The 16,960-nt window shown below is 45.5% G+C and overlaps 1 protein-coding gene across 4 annotated transcripts in view; it reads right to left on the bottom strand.

The window, feature by feature from the left end:
* Positions 1-2,081: 2,081 nt before the first annotated feature.
* SHISA6 (shisa family member 6) overlaps positions 2,082-16,960 on the bottom strand; it is a 243,301-nt gene continuing 228,422 nt past the window's right edge. For 2 of the 4 annotated variants that reach the window (XM_054083588.1, XM_054083586.1), the window contains 2 exons: positions 16,530-16,655; positions 2,082-8,171 (listed from right to left, as the gene is read on the bottom strand). In XM_054083588.1, coding sequence (XP_053939563.1) covers positions 7,621-8,171; positions 16,530-16,655 — 677 coding nt within the window. In that variant the 3' untranslated portion in view covers positions 2,082-7,620. Of the gene's footprint in view, positions 8,172-16,502; positions 16,656-16,960 lie in introns of all 4 variants that reach the window. The other 2 variants (XM_054083587.1, XM_009559329.2) reach the window with 1 other exon arrangement.

Genomic DNA, 16,960 nt, shown 5'->3' on the forward strand with positions numbered 1-16,960 from the left:
GCCTGAAGAAAGACTGAAGAGAAGAGCCCGGGCCTTGGTGGGTGGGTGATGGTGGTGTGATAACTTCTGCACCATGTGAAGGCAGAGGTGGGGAAGGATCCCTGGGAGATTAGCCTTGTGATGTTGTCTCTGGAAACTGAAGCACCCAGAGGAGGCCACAAAGTTGGTACAGGGCCTAGAAGGGTCTCACTGGTATGAGGAACGGCTGAAGCCGCTTGGTCTGTTCAGCCTGGAGAAGAAGAGAATTGAGAGGAGACCTCATCACAGTTTACAGCTTCCTCACAAGGGAGGGAGGAGAGGCAGACACTGAGCTCTTCTCTCTGGTGACACAGCAGGACCCAAGGGAAGCGCAGGAAGATGCCGGGTGAGGGATGGGTTGGACATTAAGAAAAGGTTCTTCCCCCAAAGGGTGGTGGAGCACTGGAACAGCTCTCCAGGGAAGCAGTCATGGCCCCAAGCCTGACAATATTCCAGAAGCATTTGGCCAACACCCTCAGACACACAGCGTGAATGTTGGGGTGTCCGTGCAGGGACAGGAGTTGGACTTGACACTTCTTGTGTGTTCCTTCCAACTCAGGTCATTCTATGATTCTATGATCTCAGCAGCACTCCTCTGAAGCTCAGTGCCAGACCTGTAAGGTGACAGAGAAGGGACAGGGGAAGAGACGTGGCCCAAGTGGATGATGAGAGCTTCTCCCGGAGTCCTGGAGCACAGGGACAGGCTGCCAGCAGCCCCGTGCTGGGAGGGAGGGCAGCACCTCCTGCAGAGCCTTACCTCCTTTACCAGTGCTGTGCTATGAAAGGGTGCCGATGCCTTAACTTCTTTTATTCCCAGCAACCCTTCCCAATTACCAGCTATCATATTTTTAATGTAAGCAAATCTGCATAACGTTGAAGGCAAACTAATATGAGAATAGAGAGATAAAATCTGACAGTTCCTCCACAAAAACCATGAGGAAAACCCTACCGTGTTTCCCAGCTAGACATAGTAGCAAGAAACCCCAGGCTCAGAGCTGGTAGAAATGAAAATGCAGCTTTGCCCTTGTGGTAGTAGTGGGGGCTGTTAGGAACACGCTCTGACCTCCTTGGCACTTGTCACATCTCAGAAGAAGGAGGAAACTCCTGGTTTTTCGGTATTGCCAACAGCAAAAGCAAAGCTCCTGTTGAAGCCTTCAGCGCTACGGGATGTATCACAAGTTCCAACTTTGCAATACAAGGTTTTCTAGCTGTAGAATGAATCATGGCTTACGAATGCAAAAGTAAAGAAGGGTAACTTTAAAATAAAACCTTTTAGGCTCACATGACGAAATTTGACAGCGAATGGTAATGTCTTGCTTTTCTCCCTGATGGTTTTTGGCATAATGATGAAATGCAGCAAATAAATACGTTAAAATAATGACTCTTCCAGATCTTGTAGCATTCATTCCCCTGTACTTGGCATTGATGAGGCCACACCTTGGATACTATGTTCAGTTTTGGGTCCCTCATTACAAGAAGGACATAGAGGGGCTGGAGCGTGTCTGGAGGAGAGGAATTGAGCTGGGCAAGGGTCTGGAGGACAAGACTGATGAGGGGGGACCTGGGGTCATTTGGCCTGGAGAAAAGGAGGCTGAAGGGAGACCTTATCACTGACTGCAACTATCTAAAAGGAGGTTGAAACAAGACGGGTGCTGGTCTCTTCTTCCCGGCAATAAGTGAAAGGACGAAAGGAAATGGCCTCAAGTTGTGCCAAGGGGGGTTTATAATAGCTATCAGGAAAAAATTCTCCACTGAAAGGGTTCTCAGGTACTGTGGCAGAGGCTGCCCAGGGAAGTGGTTGAATCTCCATCCCTGGAGGGATCTAAAAGATAGGTAGATATGGCTTAGGCAGGGATCTGGTTTAGTAGTGGACAGATACAGTTGGACTCAATGATCTCAAAGGTCTTTTCCAAACAAACAATTCTATGATTTTAATAGATGCTATTTAGCTACACACAGAAATATAGATATCTACCTTTTAGACACTGGTTACAAAGATTGGGAAGGCTGCCCAGAAAATGGTCTTTCCCCATAGATATCAAAAAAGACACAATTTATATGTTGAAATTGCCTTTATTTTTTAATCCATAAATAGTTACTGACAAAAGTGGAAAAACCCTTAAGACTCTAAATTTTACTAAACTGATAATATTTTTGTTTACAGTACATACAGAATGTGCTTTTACAGGTAAGTATTACAACAAGAATAATACAGAGAAAAACAGTCAAATACTGCTCATCTTGAAGCTTGTTTAATGGTTAACCAAGAGTCTGTGCAAAGTTACAGATACAAATGTACTTCCTTTTCAGTACTACCGTATAATAAACATGGAATCCATAAACTGGGCTAAAGCACAAAAATATCCACTTAACCCCTCTTAGGAAATATTGTCCCCCAAAACTAAAAATATTACAGTAAGAAGTGTCTTTCTCAGAGCCAAGAAATTCTTGCTACAAAAAATGTCGAACGGTTTTGCAGACAGAAGGTCGGGAGCTGGTACGAAGCACATGGGCAGAGGGGCAGGGTGGTGTGGAGCACGCTCCCTGTGGCAGAAGGTGATGGGGATGGAGACTTCCCGAACATCGTGCAGTCACAGTGGAGACACAAGACGCCACTTTGCTCGCTGCTGAGAGCAGAGATCTCTTTCACATTTACGCTAACAGGACTGAACAGGATCGTCCAACTCTCCCGTTGCCCCCAGTGGGTGAAGCGTAGGTTGGTTTTTCCAGCTGGGTTTTGAGCTTGGTGAGGGCACCTCCTTGACAGCCATGAACCAGCTAAGAGAGGCTGGGAATGATACCTTCTACCATCCGCTTGTGGACATAGAACACACAAGTGGCCGCTCTCTAAGAAGCAGCCCCATGCAAGCTTATTGCTAACAACACTGGTTATGAAAATATTTAACCTCCTTTCTACCATCTTCTCACTCCTCTGAAATACACTTGAACATGAAACCGGTGGTAAATATATTCCAGCAGAGTCCCTCCTTCTAAGATTAAGCACTAAATCTGAAACAAAACTAAGACAAGCTATTTCTCCATCACATGAAATGAAGATGGCAAATTGGTCACAAATCAGAACACTTACTTCAAATACGACTAAAGTTACCCTGTTTCATGATGGTTTTGTTTGCTGTGGTGGAACAAGGTGAAGACAGCTTCCCAGCTACCAGAAACTACCCATCTCTTACAAAAACTTGATGCCAAGCTCTTGTAGATTCTTGGTGGCAATGCTTCTGCTAGACACAAGAACAGAAAGATGCATGCGGGAAGCTTGGGTTGGTAGTACCAACTTTGCAACTGGCAGAAATTAAATCTAGGCCAGGAAAGGAGGGCTTACTCCCAGGTAATTGTCCCTGTTTCTTCTCACCCACCCACCCCAACCTGCAAATAACAGATCAGCATTTATAAAAGGAACTTTAAAACATTGAAAAATATTTCAATTTTCCTTAAAATGTGATTTACTGGCATTAGAAACCTCTTATGACAAGATTTCCATTCCATGTGGTGATCTACGAGGATCATTAAAAATAGTTTCCCACATTTCAAAGCGTGGTTCCATACAGTTTGGAAGCTTAGATTGGTACAGGGTGGGTCAGAACTTAATGACTGCCTTTTAGAGCATGTATGTATAACTATGTCTGTGTGTGTATACACATATACATACATGTATCCGTACTAATGAGAGAGTTATATAAACCCCAGGGCAGCTCACTATTCAGTGTTGCTGCTTGGGGAACGCAAATAATTATCAGTTTGTAGGAAATCATACAAGCTCTTCTACATCACCCTCCTCCAGTCCCTGCTCATGCACTCTGGGAACCAGAAGCTACACAGATGTGTGTTTCCACCTGTGGGTTGGAGAAAAAGACAGATAATTCTTCTGAGTATATTAGACTAATCAAGGCGGATTATATTTTACTGTACAGAGGAATGTGACTGCTTCCCACTTTTCTCCTGAGTGCAGAGTGTTATGGCGACTCAGACATGAAGAGAAGAAAGCAGAAAGGTCAAAGTGCAGATGACAGCATCCCTTAGAGCCGCTGCCTCCTAAGGACCCTGACCAGAAGGAGAGCAATCAGAAATCTAGGAAACCGCATCACCCGATCCCAGCACTCACATTCTGGATGGACACTGGATTGCAACACATCAGATGGGATGTGCCAGGACAATGGTGACAAATAATATTCATAAAAATGCTTTACTGTTCTACTGTTGTAGGAGGGTCTCAAAGCACTCTATAGACATGATATGAACTGTCATAATGCCTCTGTGGAGTATGAATGTGTTACCATATTACAAACGTGCTGCCATCATCACATATTGACCACGGGGAACGTCCTGGACTAAGTGTCCTTTCAGTAGCAAACTCTTAGAATGAAGAAGAAGTAAAAATGATGTGAGAACACCTGTGTGTGCTGAAATGCCACTGCTTTAGCTATCAACCCATTTCAGCACACAAAGCAAGCCATGGGAACACCTGGTGTCCAGGAACAAATTGTGGTCATCCAAGATATGATGCTTTCCCAAAGAAATCTGCTGAAAATTTTCTCTGGTGGTATCAGAGTTCCTGAAGGGATTTGGCCTAGAAAGGCTTTTTGGTGGCTCTTGTGGGATACATCTGCTTGAAACCGTTGAGTGGATGCAAAAGATGAGGAAGTAGGGCTAAGATTGCTTTGGAGGATTATTGCCCAAGTAGGACAAGTTAGCAGAGCGCCTGTGATATTTGTTAGAACGTGAGAAGGCTCTGAGGTCAAACAGCCTGGAGCACAGCATCTGCATCGGCTACTTGAGTGAAAATTTCCATATTTGCATCTCGTCCAGCAGCTTCTTAGCTCATGAAGAGAACATTTAGATCAAGACTAGAGCCCGAGACATACAGCTATGGAAATGGAAAGAGAGGAGTGTTCACCTACCAGTGGCCTCACATGCTCACTTCTTCTCCTCCACCTCTGCCACCTCAACTCTTGCAGACTCTTGGGTGGACTCTCCTCTCCCACAGTGTTCACGTCTCCCTGCTTGCAGAGGGGAAGATCCTGGCTTTTCTTGGGCCAAGAGAGAATGGAAGAGCCCCACAATCTCAGCAGGGACTGCCTCCCCATCAGCCATATGCGCTTCTTTTCTCTTCTCAAGAGTCACAAGCTGCAGTCTGTGGGAAGGTCAGCAAGGGCAATATTTCCACAGGGATCTCCTTCTGTGAAGAAATATCCAGTGACTGAGCTGAGGAGCTTGGAGGTAGTCAGGGGAGAGAAGTGTCCATCAAGGGAAGGGGTCAGGACATGAGGTGCGAGCTTTTTCTCTCACATCCTTCCCATGTCATGAACGGCCACCCTGATCCATAGGCAATTTGGGTTGTTGCCCAGAATGAGTTGGCCCGAGGCGGTGTGGTAATGACGATCCGAACAATGGAAACTCTTCTTTATTCCTGCCCAGCTCAGTTTCCGTCAAACAAAGCCCCAGTACTTCTCACAGATGGGAGTCCTTTCTGAACACAGTCTCCATCAGGTGGGGCAGAAGAAAGCTCATGAGTTAGGACCAGCAGCCCCAGGACAGTCTGGGAAAGAGAAAGGCCACATGGCCACCCCACTGAGGTCTAGCTCTAAATCCCACTGGGGGAAGACAGAATGTTCCTCCTGCGTACCCTGCACCAGAAAAACCTAATATTGCACTATAAGCCTTCACACAAGACTCGAGCTTGCAACAAGCCTGCAATCATTGTGTGCTACAGGGCTGACGTGTTGAGCTGGGAACATCCTTAAGGCCAGGAGGTGGGAGGTATCTGAGGGCAGGAAGAAGGGCAGAGCTAATTTAAATACAGTTTAATGAAGAGCCATGAAGGAAAATAGTGCAGGAATGTAAGACAGCGATAGAGAGGTGCTGAACAAGAATGTCTGCAGCCTGAATTCGGGTATCACAAAGGAGGAGGGAGCATGGCTGCCATTCGGATTGGCAGCATGGGTGTGGGAATGTGGTGGGGCTTGGAGCGCACAGCATGGAGGGTGAGTGCTGGAGAGTGTCCAGTAGTAACCGTTACAGCACTGGGTCTGGTTGGCCTTCAAAACCTTCTGAGACCCCTTTTTGGCCACAGAAGGATGTTCTAGTGCAAGTTCATTCTACAGAATTTGATAGGAAAACAAACGCAAGGAAAAAAATATCCAAAACAAACGCAAAATCAATAAAAAATAAAGCAAAGCCCACTCTGGCTAGAAAGCCAAAGATAAAACCCTCACAAATTCTGGACCCATGAGTATACATTTCAAAGATTTTACAAATATACAGTATCTAATTAGCATTATATCAGATATACAACATGCCCATTTAGTATAATTATGCTGGATATATAATTTATATGCATGAAATGTAACTGTCTTCATGGTTAGGATTAGTACTCAATGGAGCTGGAATTTGGAAGGTTTTTCTTGGGGGGGGTGGCATTACATGGAGAGAGAATCGTGGAAAATTACCGACTTGCTTTTCGGTAGACAGACACCCTCAGGTCTGCGCTTCAGCTGAGGGCTAGAAAAAGATTTGCTACATATGGAGTTATCTCATAGGTTGTAACTGAGAGGAGGAAATATGTTCAGAAACAGGGAATCTGGGCCAGTGGAAAATGCTGTCAGGAAAATAAAATTCTGGGGAGAAATCCAGGCTTGGTGAAATATGTGATAGCCTTGCCTTGCCTTGCAGGGGTCTCGGTGGAGTTAGGACTTCCCCCAGCACAGGTCAGCAGTGCGAAGCTGAACGCATCGTGGTGCTTGAGGTTCAGCAGTGGCAAGAAGCTGGAGGAGGAGAAACCCTATTCCTCCTTCCTATTTACAGACACCAAGATACTAGAATGAGTGGAGAAAAGGGTCTAACAAGCATTTCAGTATATTTGTGCTTATTGAACACATCAGCCCCACTACTTCCTACACTGAGAGAGCAGGCGATTTGTAGGCACTAGTATATTTGTATCTTATGAGTATATTTAATATAAACTAAAACTTGATTTCTCAGCGAGGCTATTCTTGTCCCTAGATCTGCCAGTCCCCTAGGAAAGTCTGCCCTTGAATTGGCTCCAAGGGTGAGGAAGAACAGCTGTATGGGTGCTGGCTGATATCAAGCAGTCTGGAGGGGATCCCCAGCAGCCAGAAGCTCACCTTCTTGCTACAGAGAGACCAAACATAAGAGTTGGCATGAGGATCAAGAACAGGGCCCCTTCCTGCTAGGACGGGGTGCCGCATTTCCTCCTCCCTGTCTTGGGCTTCATGAGAACGCTTCTACTTGTAGCAACTGAAAAGTCCTAAACTCATAAAAATGATGAGATAATGTTGATGAGCCCTTGGAAGGAGCCATCTAGTACTATGGCTTTCTTTGACAGAAACTGATGCACGTCAGGAAATTTCCTCTATTATCCTCCCTATCATCTGTTTGCTTGCTTGGGTTCTTCTTATGTCACCAATGAAGGGGTGGATTTAAAAACAACAACGTGGATGGGACCGTCAGAGAAGTCTTTTCAGACACTGAGTTATTAGAGGTTACCTTGGCCGATAAGGCCACTGCAGTATGGGGTGCTGTGGCCACCCCAGTCCTCAATGAATATCTACAATGCACGAGGTCATATCAAACAGTCACCTCTGTTTTGCTCGCTGTGCGATAGTGATGGTGGTGTCCTGGAATATAATGCAGTTGTTCTACCGTGTTGTGCCGTCGGGAGGCGAACGCTTGGCGCTTGGCGGAGGTTGGGTTCATACCTAAGGTATTGTACAAGTTATTTGAGGCACTAGGATGGGAGTGCATTTTTGTCATCCTGTAGCGATCCAAGACAGGTGTTGATACAAAGACGTCTGTGTGTGACAATGCCCGTGACATAGACTGCTCGGGGTACCCCGACCGCTCCGGGGAGAGCAGGGGGTCTTGGGAGTGGAGGCGCTCTGCAGACAGAAGCTGCTCGTCTGAGAGGATCCGTTCATAGGACATGCTAAACTCCTCGGGCATGATCCTCTCAGGAGACAGCACTCTGTCCTGGGACATGGCCCTGATGGGACGGCGGGGCCTGTCCCTGTGGTTGGTCTGTTGAGACATTTTGATGACATTGATAGGGAGTGTGCCCCGGGCTGCCAGGTCAGGCAGGTGTCTCCTCCTCATGTAGTATTCATCAGCCTCTTTGTCAGCTGTGGGAAAAGAAAAGGAACAGTTAGAAATGTCAAAGCATTGTCTCATGGGGTGAAAAGAGGCTGTGTAGGGCACACAGCCTTGGAGCAGCCTCCTTGTGGGACCATCTCCCAGCAGCTTGACTTGGACATGGACATCCACGTCAGGGATGTCCACCAGAGAGACGCCAGCGCTGTGTGGGTTGCAGCACTGTGGGCTTATGGCAGACAGAGAGATTTCTAATTGCATGCAGACAGGTCTAAGTGCCTGTGCGATGCATCACACCTTCTCACAGTGTGACACAACAGACTCCATACACTGTCGAGTCCAGACTGTGATATTGCATGATTTACACAAATGACGAGTTATGGAGAAATTGTCAAATGTCACCTACACAACACAGAGAACAGGGGAAGCGAGCTGAGGCAGGCAAGCGCCTCACTTCAGGAAAGTCATACCGTGTTTCTGGCCTTAGACATGGATGTGCTCTGGAATCCATGATTGACCACATCACATTTTTAATCACTATTTCTGAATATTTGTTGAGGTGATCACAAAGCAGGTTTAGTGATGTTCTCTCTGAGACACTGAACCATCTGCCTAACATTTTGTTTTGTATTTTTTTGGACACCTTCATAGATATTAGAATTTATCCCATGGAATTTTCTTGCTCAGTTTGTTTCTTCTGCGTTTTAACTCATCTCTTTTTCACTCGAAACTCAACACACACACGCTCCTCTTTTGGCTTTCAGACTCAGAGAAGATGTTGGCTATTGTAAATGTATCCTGATAGATCACCTTAATCCTCCAGCAGCCGGAATAACCAGATTCAACCAACTTGGAATTTGAAGAAGCGCTCCACAACTATTTCTGATTTTTTAAAAAAACAACAGAAACACCAAAACTTTCTGATAAACCCATTTGATGTTCATATGCCTTAAACTGGGAGCACTGGGATTACCTACCTGGAAGGAGGATTAGCAGTCCATGAGCTTCAAGCCCAGTGCAGCCTGTGAATTATCATAGAGTGTCTGTGGCTGCAGAGGTGTAAAGTGCGGAGCATCAGTCCCTCACCAGAAGTTTACTCTCACAAGTGGAATAACACAATACTGGCCTCTGCGGGTCAGCGGGTGGAGGCATGTTAAATGCTCAACATTGCTCATCTGTAGGAGCCTTCTTCCTCATTTCTTTGTCTGAGGTGTTTCCTTGATGTGTCCAAAAGCATCTCCCATCCTTTTTGTCTCATCAGTGACTTTGGAAGACTACAGATTAACACCCAACACAGACACCTGGCAAGCAGCTATCCTCTCCTTGGAAAACACGGCACAAGACCCACTGGTGTGCAGGAAAGGGATTCCTCATGCAAAGGTAGAGCAAATTTCTCTGCTCTACAGAAAAAAAACAGGTTTCTTGCAAAAAAACCCTTACGGGAGCAGCCTGGCATAGAGACTACAGAGCTGAGAAGACACACTTTTCCTACCAGTCTTGAGCCAAGTGTTGATGGGAAAGACATCATTTCTATACATCCTGGCTAAAACATGGGACCTGCCATAAAATTCCTTTGGATAGTCTTTTGCTTATAAGACAAGTATGTTAAAGATTTATGATAACCAAGAGGAACCACATTGATGTTCTCAGCTCCAGTATTTCAATCAGTAGTAGGTGATGTAAGATGGGAAAGTATCAGATGGTGGAAGAGGAAAATTTCACATGCATGTAGATTCTGAGGATGTTCGAGCGACAAAAAGAGCAAATCTCTGCTGCAGGACAGTCTGGGCAATCATGAGGCTGGTGAATTAGATGGTCCCACATCCAGTGCTTCGAGTCCCTGTAGGTGTTCAACAGACCTAGTAGTTAAATATGGTGTAGAAAATACCTATATCCTCTGACATAGCCATAAATCTATAGATTTTATGCACAACATTGGCTGAGAAATGAAGACAGTTGGCTGGCTGTGCTGTGAGGCAGAGTGCTTTTGCAGGAAATGTCAATGTCTTATGATATGTGATTGGTGGTGACAATATCCCGTAAATTTACTCACAAGAAAACAGTTACACATCGGTGGCTTCATGTCTTCAGCCAAACCCCGGAGTGCCATAAGCATCCTGTGCTGCATGATCTCACTCACAGATTTCCTCATCTCCCCTCCCACACATTCAGTGCTCTCCTAAACACTCTTGGACCCTGTTCCTCATGGTTCTAGAAACAATCCACAAAACCCAGAGGATCTGTGAGGAGGATGGTTGATCCCTTATCTCAGCATCCAGAAGGACAAGCGGAGAACTTGTGTGCCTATGTGTATGGCCTGTTGGCACTATCTTTGCTGCCTCTTCTTTACAGCCCAGATACCATCAAGGCGTAAGGATCACCCAGAGCTCTCCTGTACTGGCATGCTTGCTGCTGATGGAATTTCCCAACTATATATATTGTAGAAATGAGTCTTATTTTGCAATCAGAAACTTCTTTCAATCTTAATTGAAAATTTCAGACAGCAGCTCCTTTGGACTCAAACTCTTGTGTCTAAAATCACCTTCTAGGAAGCCTGAGAAGGACTGGGGAAATTCCATATGGCCACAGTAATTTTAGACATTTTTATTCTATAATGTGGCCATAGATAAACATACACGTGCTCAGCATGCACAGGCTTGATAATGATGCTTGAGGCTGGGTGCAGAGCAGGAGCTAAGCAATTAGCACTCAGGCACTTGGCCTGGATGAGAGAAGTTCCACTGGATTTGCCCAAGTGACTCTAAATAGATGTAATTAAAGCAGAGAACATCTCAAATGGAGATGTGCTTGGATGCTCACACCTGGCTCTGGTAATTGCCAGCAGGAGCTAAACCAGCTTATGGGAGGTTTACAGGGGTCTGAATTTGTTAGCGAGGCAGCAGAATCAGCTGATTAGAAGAGGTTTGAAGTTGTCCCTTGCTAATTAAGATAAAAAATGCAGCACGCTCTACCCTTTAAAAAGTTTTGTCAATTAGGATCATTAAAAATATCCTTTCCTTCCCTCTTCCTTCCCTGTAAACAGTGTAGAAGTCTGCATGGCCTTTTGCTGGCCGTGGCTAAACCATCCAGGGAATGGATTTCATTTCAAAGGTATTTCTAACCTTATGCAAGTTTCTGCTTCCGTGATGCTGAGAGACACGTAATGTTGGCCCAGCTCTTCTAGGAACATTTTCAGGTGTAGACAAACTTCACATCTCCATGTCAAAGGAATCAAAGCTGGAACTGCAGTGTCGCGTGAACAACGAGCTGGTTTAAGCAGGCACCAGACAGACATTTAACGGGCTGTTTCCTCTGAAGGTGGTGTCAATTCATGAGTGTTGCTGAACTACTCATGGAGAACGTAGCTCGACAAGAAGCCGAGTGTTCTATAACACACGTGGGCCTTCATGCTGAAGGAGAAGCTCAGCACAGCTCTATAACCACATTATTTCTGCACTCAAGGAAAGCAATAAAACAAATACAGCTCCAAGCTTTTGAGACTGGAGCCACCAGGTGCTTTCCGGTCGCATAGTTTGCTAAAAGCAAAGTGTCTCCAGGACCTGAAACCATCCAGTCCGATTCGTTGCACCAGCAAGTTCACTAGGACAGTGGGGCTCTAATGCCTCTGCCCCTCATCTTCCCATTGATGCTTATATGAAAAGTGACATTTGTCATTTTAGCCAAAATAAAACTGCAATCAAATAGGTTTCTCCCTCATGGATGCGCTTAAAAATGAAAACTGTGTCCTAAGTGGATTCCAAAAGGCCACAGTTGAAGAGTGGACAGAAGAAATCACTGGTCTATTGATTAGCAGAAAACTCTCTCTCTTTTTTATACCAGTCTCATACTTCTGGGACTTCTAATCTTTTTCAAACATGCGGAAGTGGAATCCCTGGAGACTGCATTTTCTGCATTTTTCTCCATTGTTTTTATGTTTGTTTTCCCCTCTTTTTTCCACCTTTGTCAGTTTCTGACCAGGGCTGATCTCACCAAACTTCAGCACTTCCTTCATCTGTTCTGGCTTTAGGATAAGATGATTTGTCCTCTGGCAGCATTTTTCACCCTCTCATTTGGAGGGAGAGCCCCAAATGAGTGTTCTGACTCACACACCTCACCTCAACAGGTCTAAGATGCCACCACAGAGAGGCTGAGCACGGCACTTCTGACACTGAAATTAAGTAAAGAAGGTACATTTGTGGCATCCTGGGAAGAGAGTGCGGAAAAGCCAAGAGTATTTTTTCTTCCCATGGTTGTATGTTAACATGGTTAAAATATCTGCATATGCGTATGTATGTGAGGCCACCACAGTAGTGTCTTTGCTTTTCTTAAAGGTTTGCGGTTCTAATGTATTTGCTCTTTGGGCTTGTGTCTCCTGTTTTAATTGTCTTTAACATTTTCAAGCTGCCTAGTCATTTGTGACGATTCTTTAGCCCACATCAAATGGTTTAATATGCCTGAAAATATTAGCTTCCTTCCTGACTGACCTTTCTGCAAACAGCAATCCCCTGGAGCTCTGGGCAGGACAGAATTAATACTGCTGCTCTTGCTCAGCCACGTGTTGCCACACTCACCCACTCTTCCCAGACGCCAGTCTGAGCGTAATGCCAGGGCCAAGCTGGCATAGGGCTTCTCACGGCGATGATATCCTGCCCTTCAGAGATCTTCCTACCTGGCTCCACAAGCAGCAACCCTAGCTGGGTTTCCTGGGGAGGTAAGCAGCCATGGAAGAAGAAAGCTCACTGCTTGCTTGGGACCTCATTCTGCTTGGCTTCTATGCAGCCGGTAACCTGTTACCTGACGCTCCATAAAAGACCTGGACATCTTCAAGCCCTTGTTCTGGAAGGAGAAGGAGCCATGGTGATGCTTTCTCAATCAAATTACAAGAGAGGCGAGTGCCTACCCTGCAAAGCCCACAGTGAGGATCTCCCCTCCCCAAGCTGGGCGCCACGGACGTACAAGTGCAGGCAGTAAGTATAGCTCACCGCTTCCTTGTTGCATGAATCACTCAGGTGAGTCTCCTAAAGCGGGATGTGGTTCTTTAGGCTCTAAGCATCAAAAATTAGGCTTGTTACCCAGCCAAGAGCTAGCTAACTCGCCAGAACAACTCCAGCGTCAATGAGAGACTGGGACCTTCAGAGGGTTTCTCATAACATGGAGATGACTGTCCTTCTTCACTGATTGCAGAGGTGTCTGCATCAATCAAAGAGACAAGAAGCCTGATTGCTGGGTGGCTAAAGCAGGGCAAGGTGGATCTGACCATACCCTTTCCTGAGCTCTGTCTCCTCATCTCTGGCAACAAGATGCTAAATATTCTTTCTTCCTGGCTGTGCCTTGATTATTCAATTTAGATGATCCTGGGCAGATACTGTCTTTCACTATTCATCTCTGCTAACTGTGGGGAAAATAAGTGACCTTTAGCTGTCTGGCAGCCCTGGAGAAACCCAGACAAATAGCTGAAATGCAGATTAAAGAACTAACTGTTGCCTTTTGTTTTACTCAAACAGAAATATTATGTTTGTTAATGAGCTCTTCACAACATTCTTTTTTTTAACCATGGCATGGAATTCATTAGAAACAAGTAATTTTAAATATGGAAAATAAAACCTCAATAATTCATTTGCAAAGCCCAGAATTTAGATATTACTCTTTTCCAGATTTTATGTTGCTTTTAGCTCCTTCCTATGTCACAAGAAAATGATATCGCTGGCATTTTGCCAGGGAAGGTCTAGGAGCTGGGTGCCTATTTTCCTTTGGCTCTAGAAAGGAACATCCCAGCTCTAACAAAGTGATTCGAGAGGTGCTGAGCACGGGCAAGCCCAGAGGGAGCAAGGATTGCTTAGCACTTCTAGAGCTGAAGCTGCTCATTTAGTTACTCAAACAGATAACGAGGCGGTTGGCTTGGCATTTGTCAAGTGCTTTGGAAGAGGATGGGTTTGTGTCTTGCAAAAATGACTGAACTCTATCTGGATCTGCCACTGATGGGTAAATAATGGGCATTTCTATTGCAGTGTGCAGGGATTCCCTTCTGGGGCTGTTGTTGCTGAAAAGTTAAGGGGGTGAATGAACCCCACTGAAGCAAATGGTCAAAGATTAACTCTCTTGTCCTTAGACGCAGGTTGACCACCAGGTATCTGAATGCAGACAGGGACACTAACTGTGCAGAGGGTCAGGAAAACCTCAGGAGAGGAGGACTGACTATGCTTAGCACATTCTTTAGGACATTTAAGCTTGGGACCTTAACAGAATCCTATTTTTCGTAAGGCAAGTATCTAGGAAATGAATGCTAGAGTTCCATCATTATTCCCGTCTGCTGTCACCTACTGAGGGGCACACTGGGCAGGTAAGAGCTTGTCCTTTCTTCAGCTGCTGAGCAAAACTTTCTGCACCCAATGGGTCAGACTGCTAAGCCCCACTTATTAAGGTTTGGCTCAATGCATGGATGGCATTGCTTGGCGTGAGTGAATTTATCCTCAGTGTGAATCAGATATGCACTGTGGTAGGAGTAGGAACAGGATGGTGTTCGCATCTGGCATACCGTGGTTGTGGAAAGGGTGGGAGTTTCGGTTAGTATTCCTTTGTGTGTTTGCAATATTTTGGTGAGAAACATCGATAACTTTAACACAAGAGCTTAAGCAGATTTCACTGAGCATCTATGCACAATATTGTAAAGCAAGAAATGAACCAACAGGCTGGAAGAAGTCTTGACCGTTCCCTGCATCATGAAAGGAGCAACCATTGCTACTGTTCCTGGAGAACAATTCCTTAATCTGTTCTCAATGAGGCCAGGACAGACATCTCCCAGACTCTGAATAGGAACCACAATGTGTATTCCAGGTAATCCCAGGCCCTGTAAAGCAATTACAAATGAAATAGCATTTTTTGGGGGGGGGCTGTGTTTTGTGCTGAGAAATTTTCGTTTCAGCTGAAAAATGAAAGCAAATCATCACCTCAAAATAGGGACATTTTAAAGCAGTGAAGTACAACACCGTGAGTTCAAGGGTTTTCCAATATCAGATACAATTATCAAAGCCACTCAAGAACATGGACATCTCATCAGTGGAATGCAGCAAGGGAAAAATACTTCTGGTTGGGAGAGATCGATCCAAATGTTACCAGGGAACAAAACTCGTGGCAGAAGCAGAGTTGTGTGTGTGGCACAGCAAACAGGGAAGACGACAGGCTCCAGTCACAAAATACCTCAGCTCTGTTCTCCAGCGCAGTTAAGCACACGCTTGCTTTTAAGCACATCGAATATCCTTGCCTTAATGCTAAGCATGTACGCAGGTCCCACATGGAAGCGCCAAGAAGCTGGCTGAGATTTTATGTGCTAAATTTCCATTCCATTTTCTCTGCTGGAAAATCTTCCACACAGAGATTTGCTACAGACAGTTCAAAGGCTTCCCTGCCACTTCATTTGGTGTGTCTCACTGAGCTGGCTGAAGTGGGAATGTTGATTCTATACGGATTATGGGAGCAGGAGCTGCTCCTCATCCTCACCTACCTCCAATGAAGCTATTGCAAATATAAACACCTAAGTTCTTTTTCTAAGATAGGCAGTGAGACCTCATAGCTGCGTCCAGAAAATGTTCATGGAAACATACTACAAACCTGGTGTCTGAGTCCGGAGAGAGCATTTACCTGCACAAATATCAGTGATTACATAATCTCATCAAATCTGAAGAGTTTGCTGTCAGTAAAGGCTGGAGCGTTACGGGAAAGTCAAGAGAACAATACATTGAACAGCAAGAAAGAACAGATAATAACTGGTGTGAACAGGGCAGAGACACATGCTGTAATATCAGAGATGCACCACGGATCAGTGTAAAGCACAGATCAGGACCCAATCCAGACACATACATCACGGAACATGGCAGATCACAGCACTGCTCAAGGCAGGCAGATGGGCTCCTACTGAAATAGATGCTCCCAACCATTTCAGCAGCTTTCTGTTGGCCTGAGTTTGTCATGTGGCTCCAACTACCCCCACAGACGGTGAGATATCTGCCCTGGGTACGCCGAGGTGAGCTCAGCTGATCTGTGGCAGCCAGCTTGGCTCATCTCGACTCCAGCAGGAAGAAAAATGATTCTCAGATGACTCTATCAGGAGCAGATATGAGGAAGAGTAGTGGGAGACAGCACAGCAAGGAGGTCAGCAAGCAAATAACCACTTGTGCTCTCACAGTAATAAAGTGACTCTTCCTCTGCACTCTTCCTTGATGGGAAGTGACAGCCAAAAGAATCATTACTGAAGATGCCAACTTGGGCAGTACAGTGACAGAGGGAAGATTATTGCCTTAGCATTGTGCTCACTGCGGCTTGCAAGCCGATGAGATACAAAGGAAATGAAATGAGCTGACACCTACTTAGTCTCTTCAGAGAAGAATATTTACTTGGGTTTGTCTTGACGGCAGACTCATAGGATGGTGGGAGGTGAGAGAGGTTCTGGAACGACCGGGAGAAGGACAGATCGTAGGGTTCGGTGGCAGAAGTAAGGATGTTGTTCATTCGTGGCTTGTCTGTAAAAAAAGAAACAATAGAGAAAGGCACGTCCACAGTGTGCACCAAACCAAGTTGAGAGAGGCAAGTCATTCCCACAAACTCTGGCAAGAATGAGAGCTGTATCTGAGCCAGCCGGCCGCAGTGACAGGCTGTTGGACATAATTCAAACTGGCACCAGCAGACCGGTGAAAAATGGATCCCGTGGTATTGTTTTCTTGTCCACAGCGATTAGGAAGAGAAGCAAACTGCTGCTGCCTCAGAAACACATGAATCAACCCACTCTTCTCCCAGTAGGACTGAGGGTCTGGTGAACTGTAAGTCA

Source organism: Cuculus canorus, chromosome 18 (assembly GCF_017976375.1).
Source record: "Cuculus canorus isolate bCucCan1 chromosome 18, bCucCan1.pri, whole genome shotgun sequence".
In the NCBI taxonomy this organism is placed as follows: domain Eukaryota; kingdom Metazoa; phylum Chordata; class Aves; order Cuculiformes; family Cuculidae; genus Cuculus; species Cuculus canorus.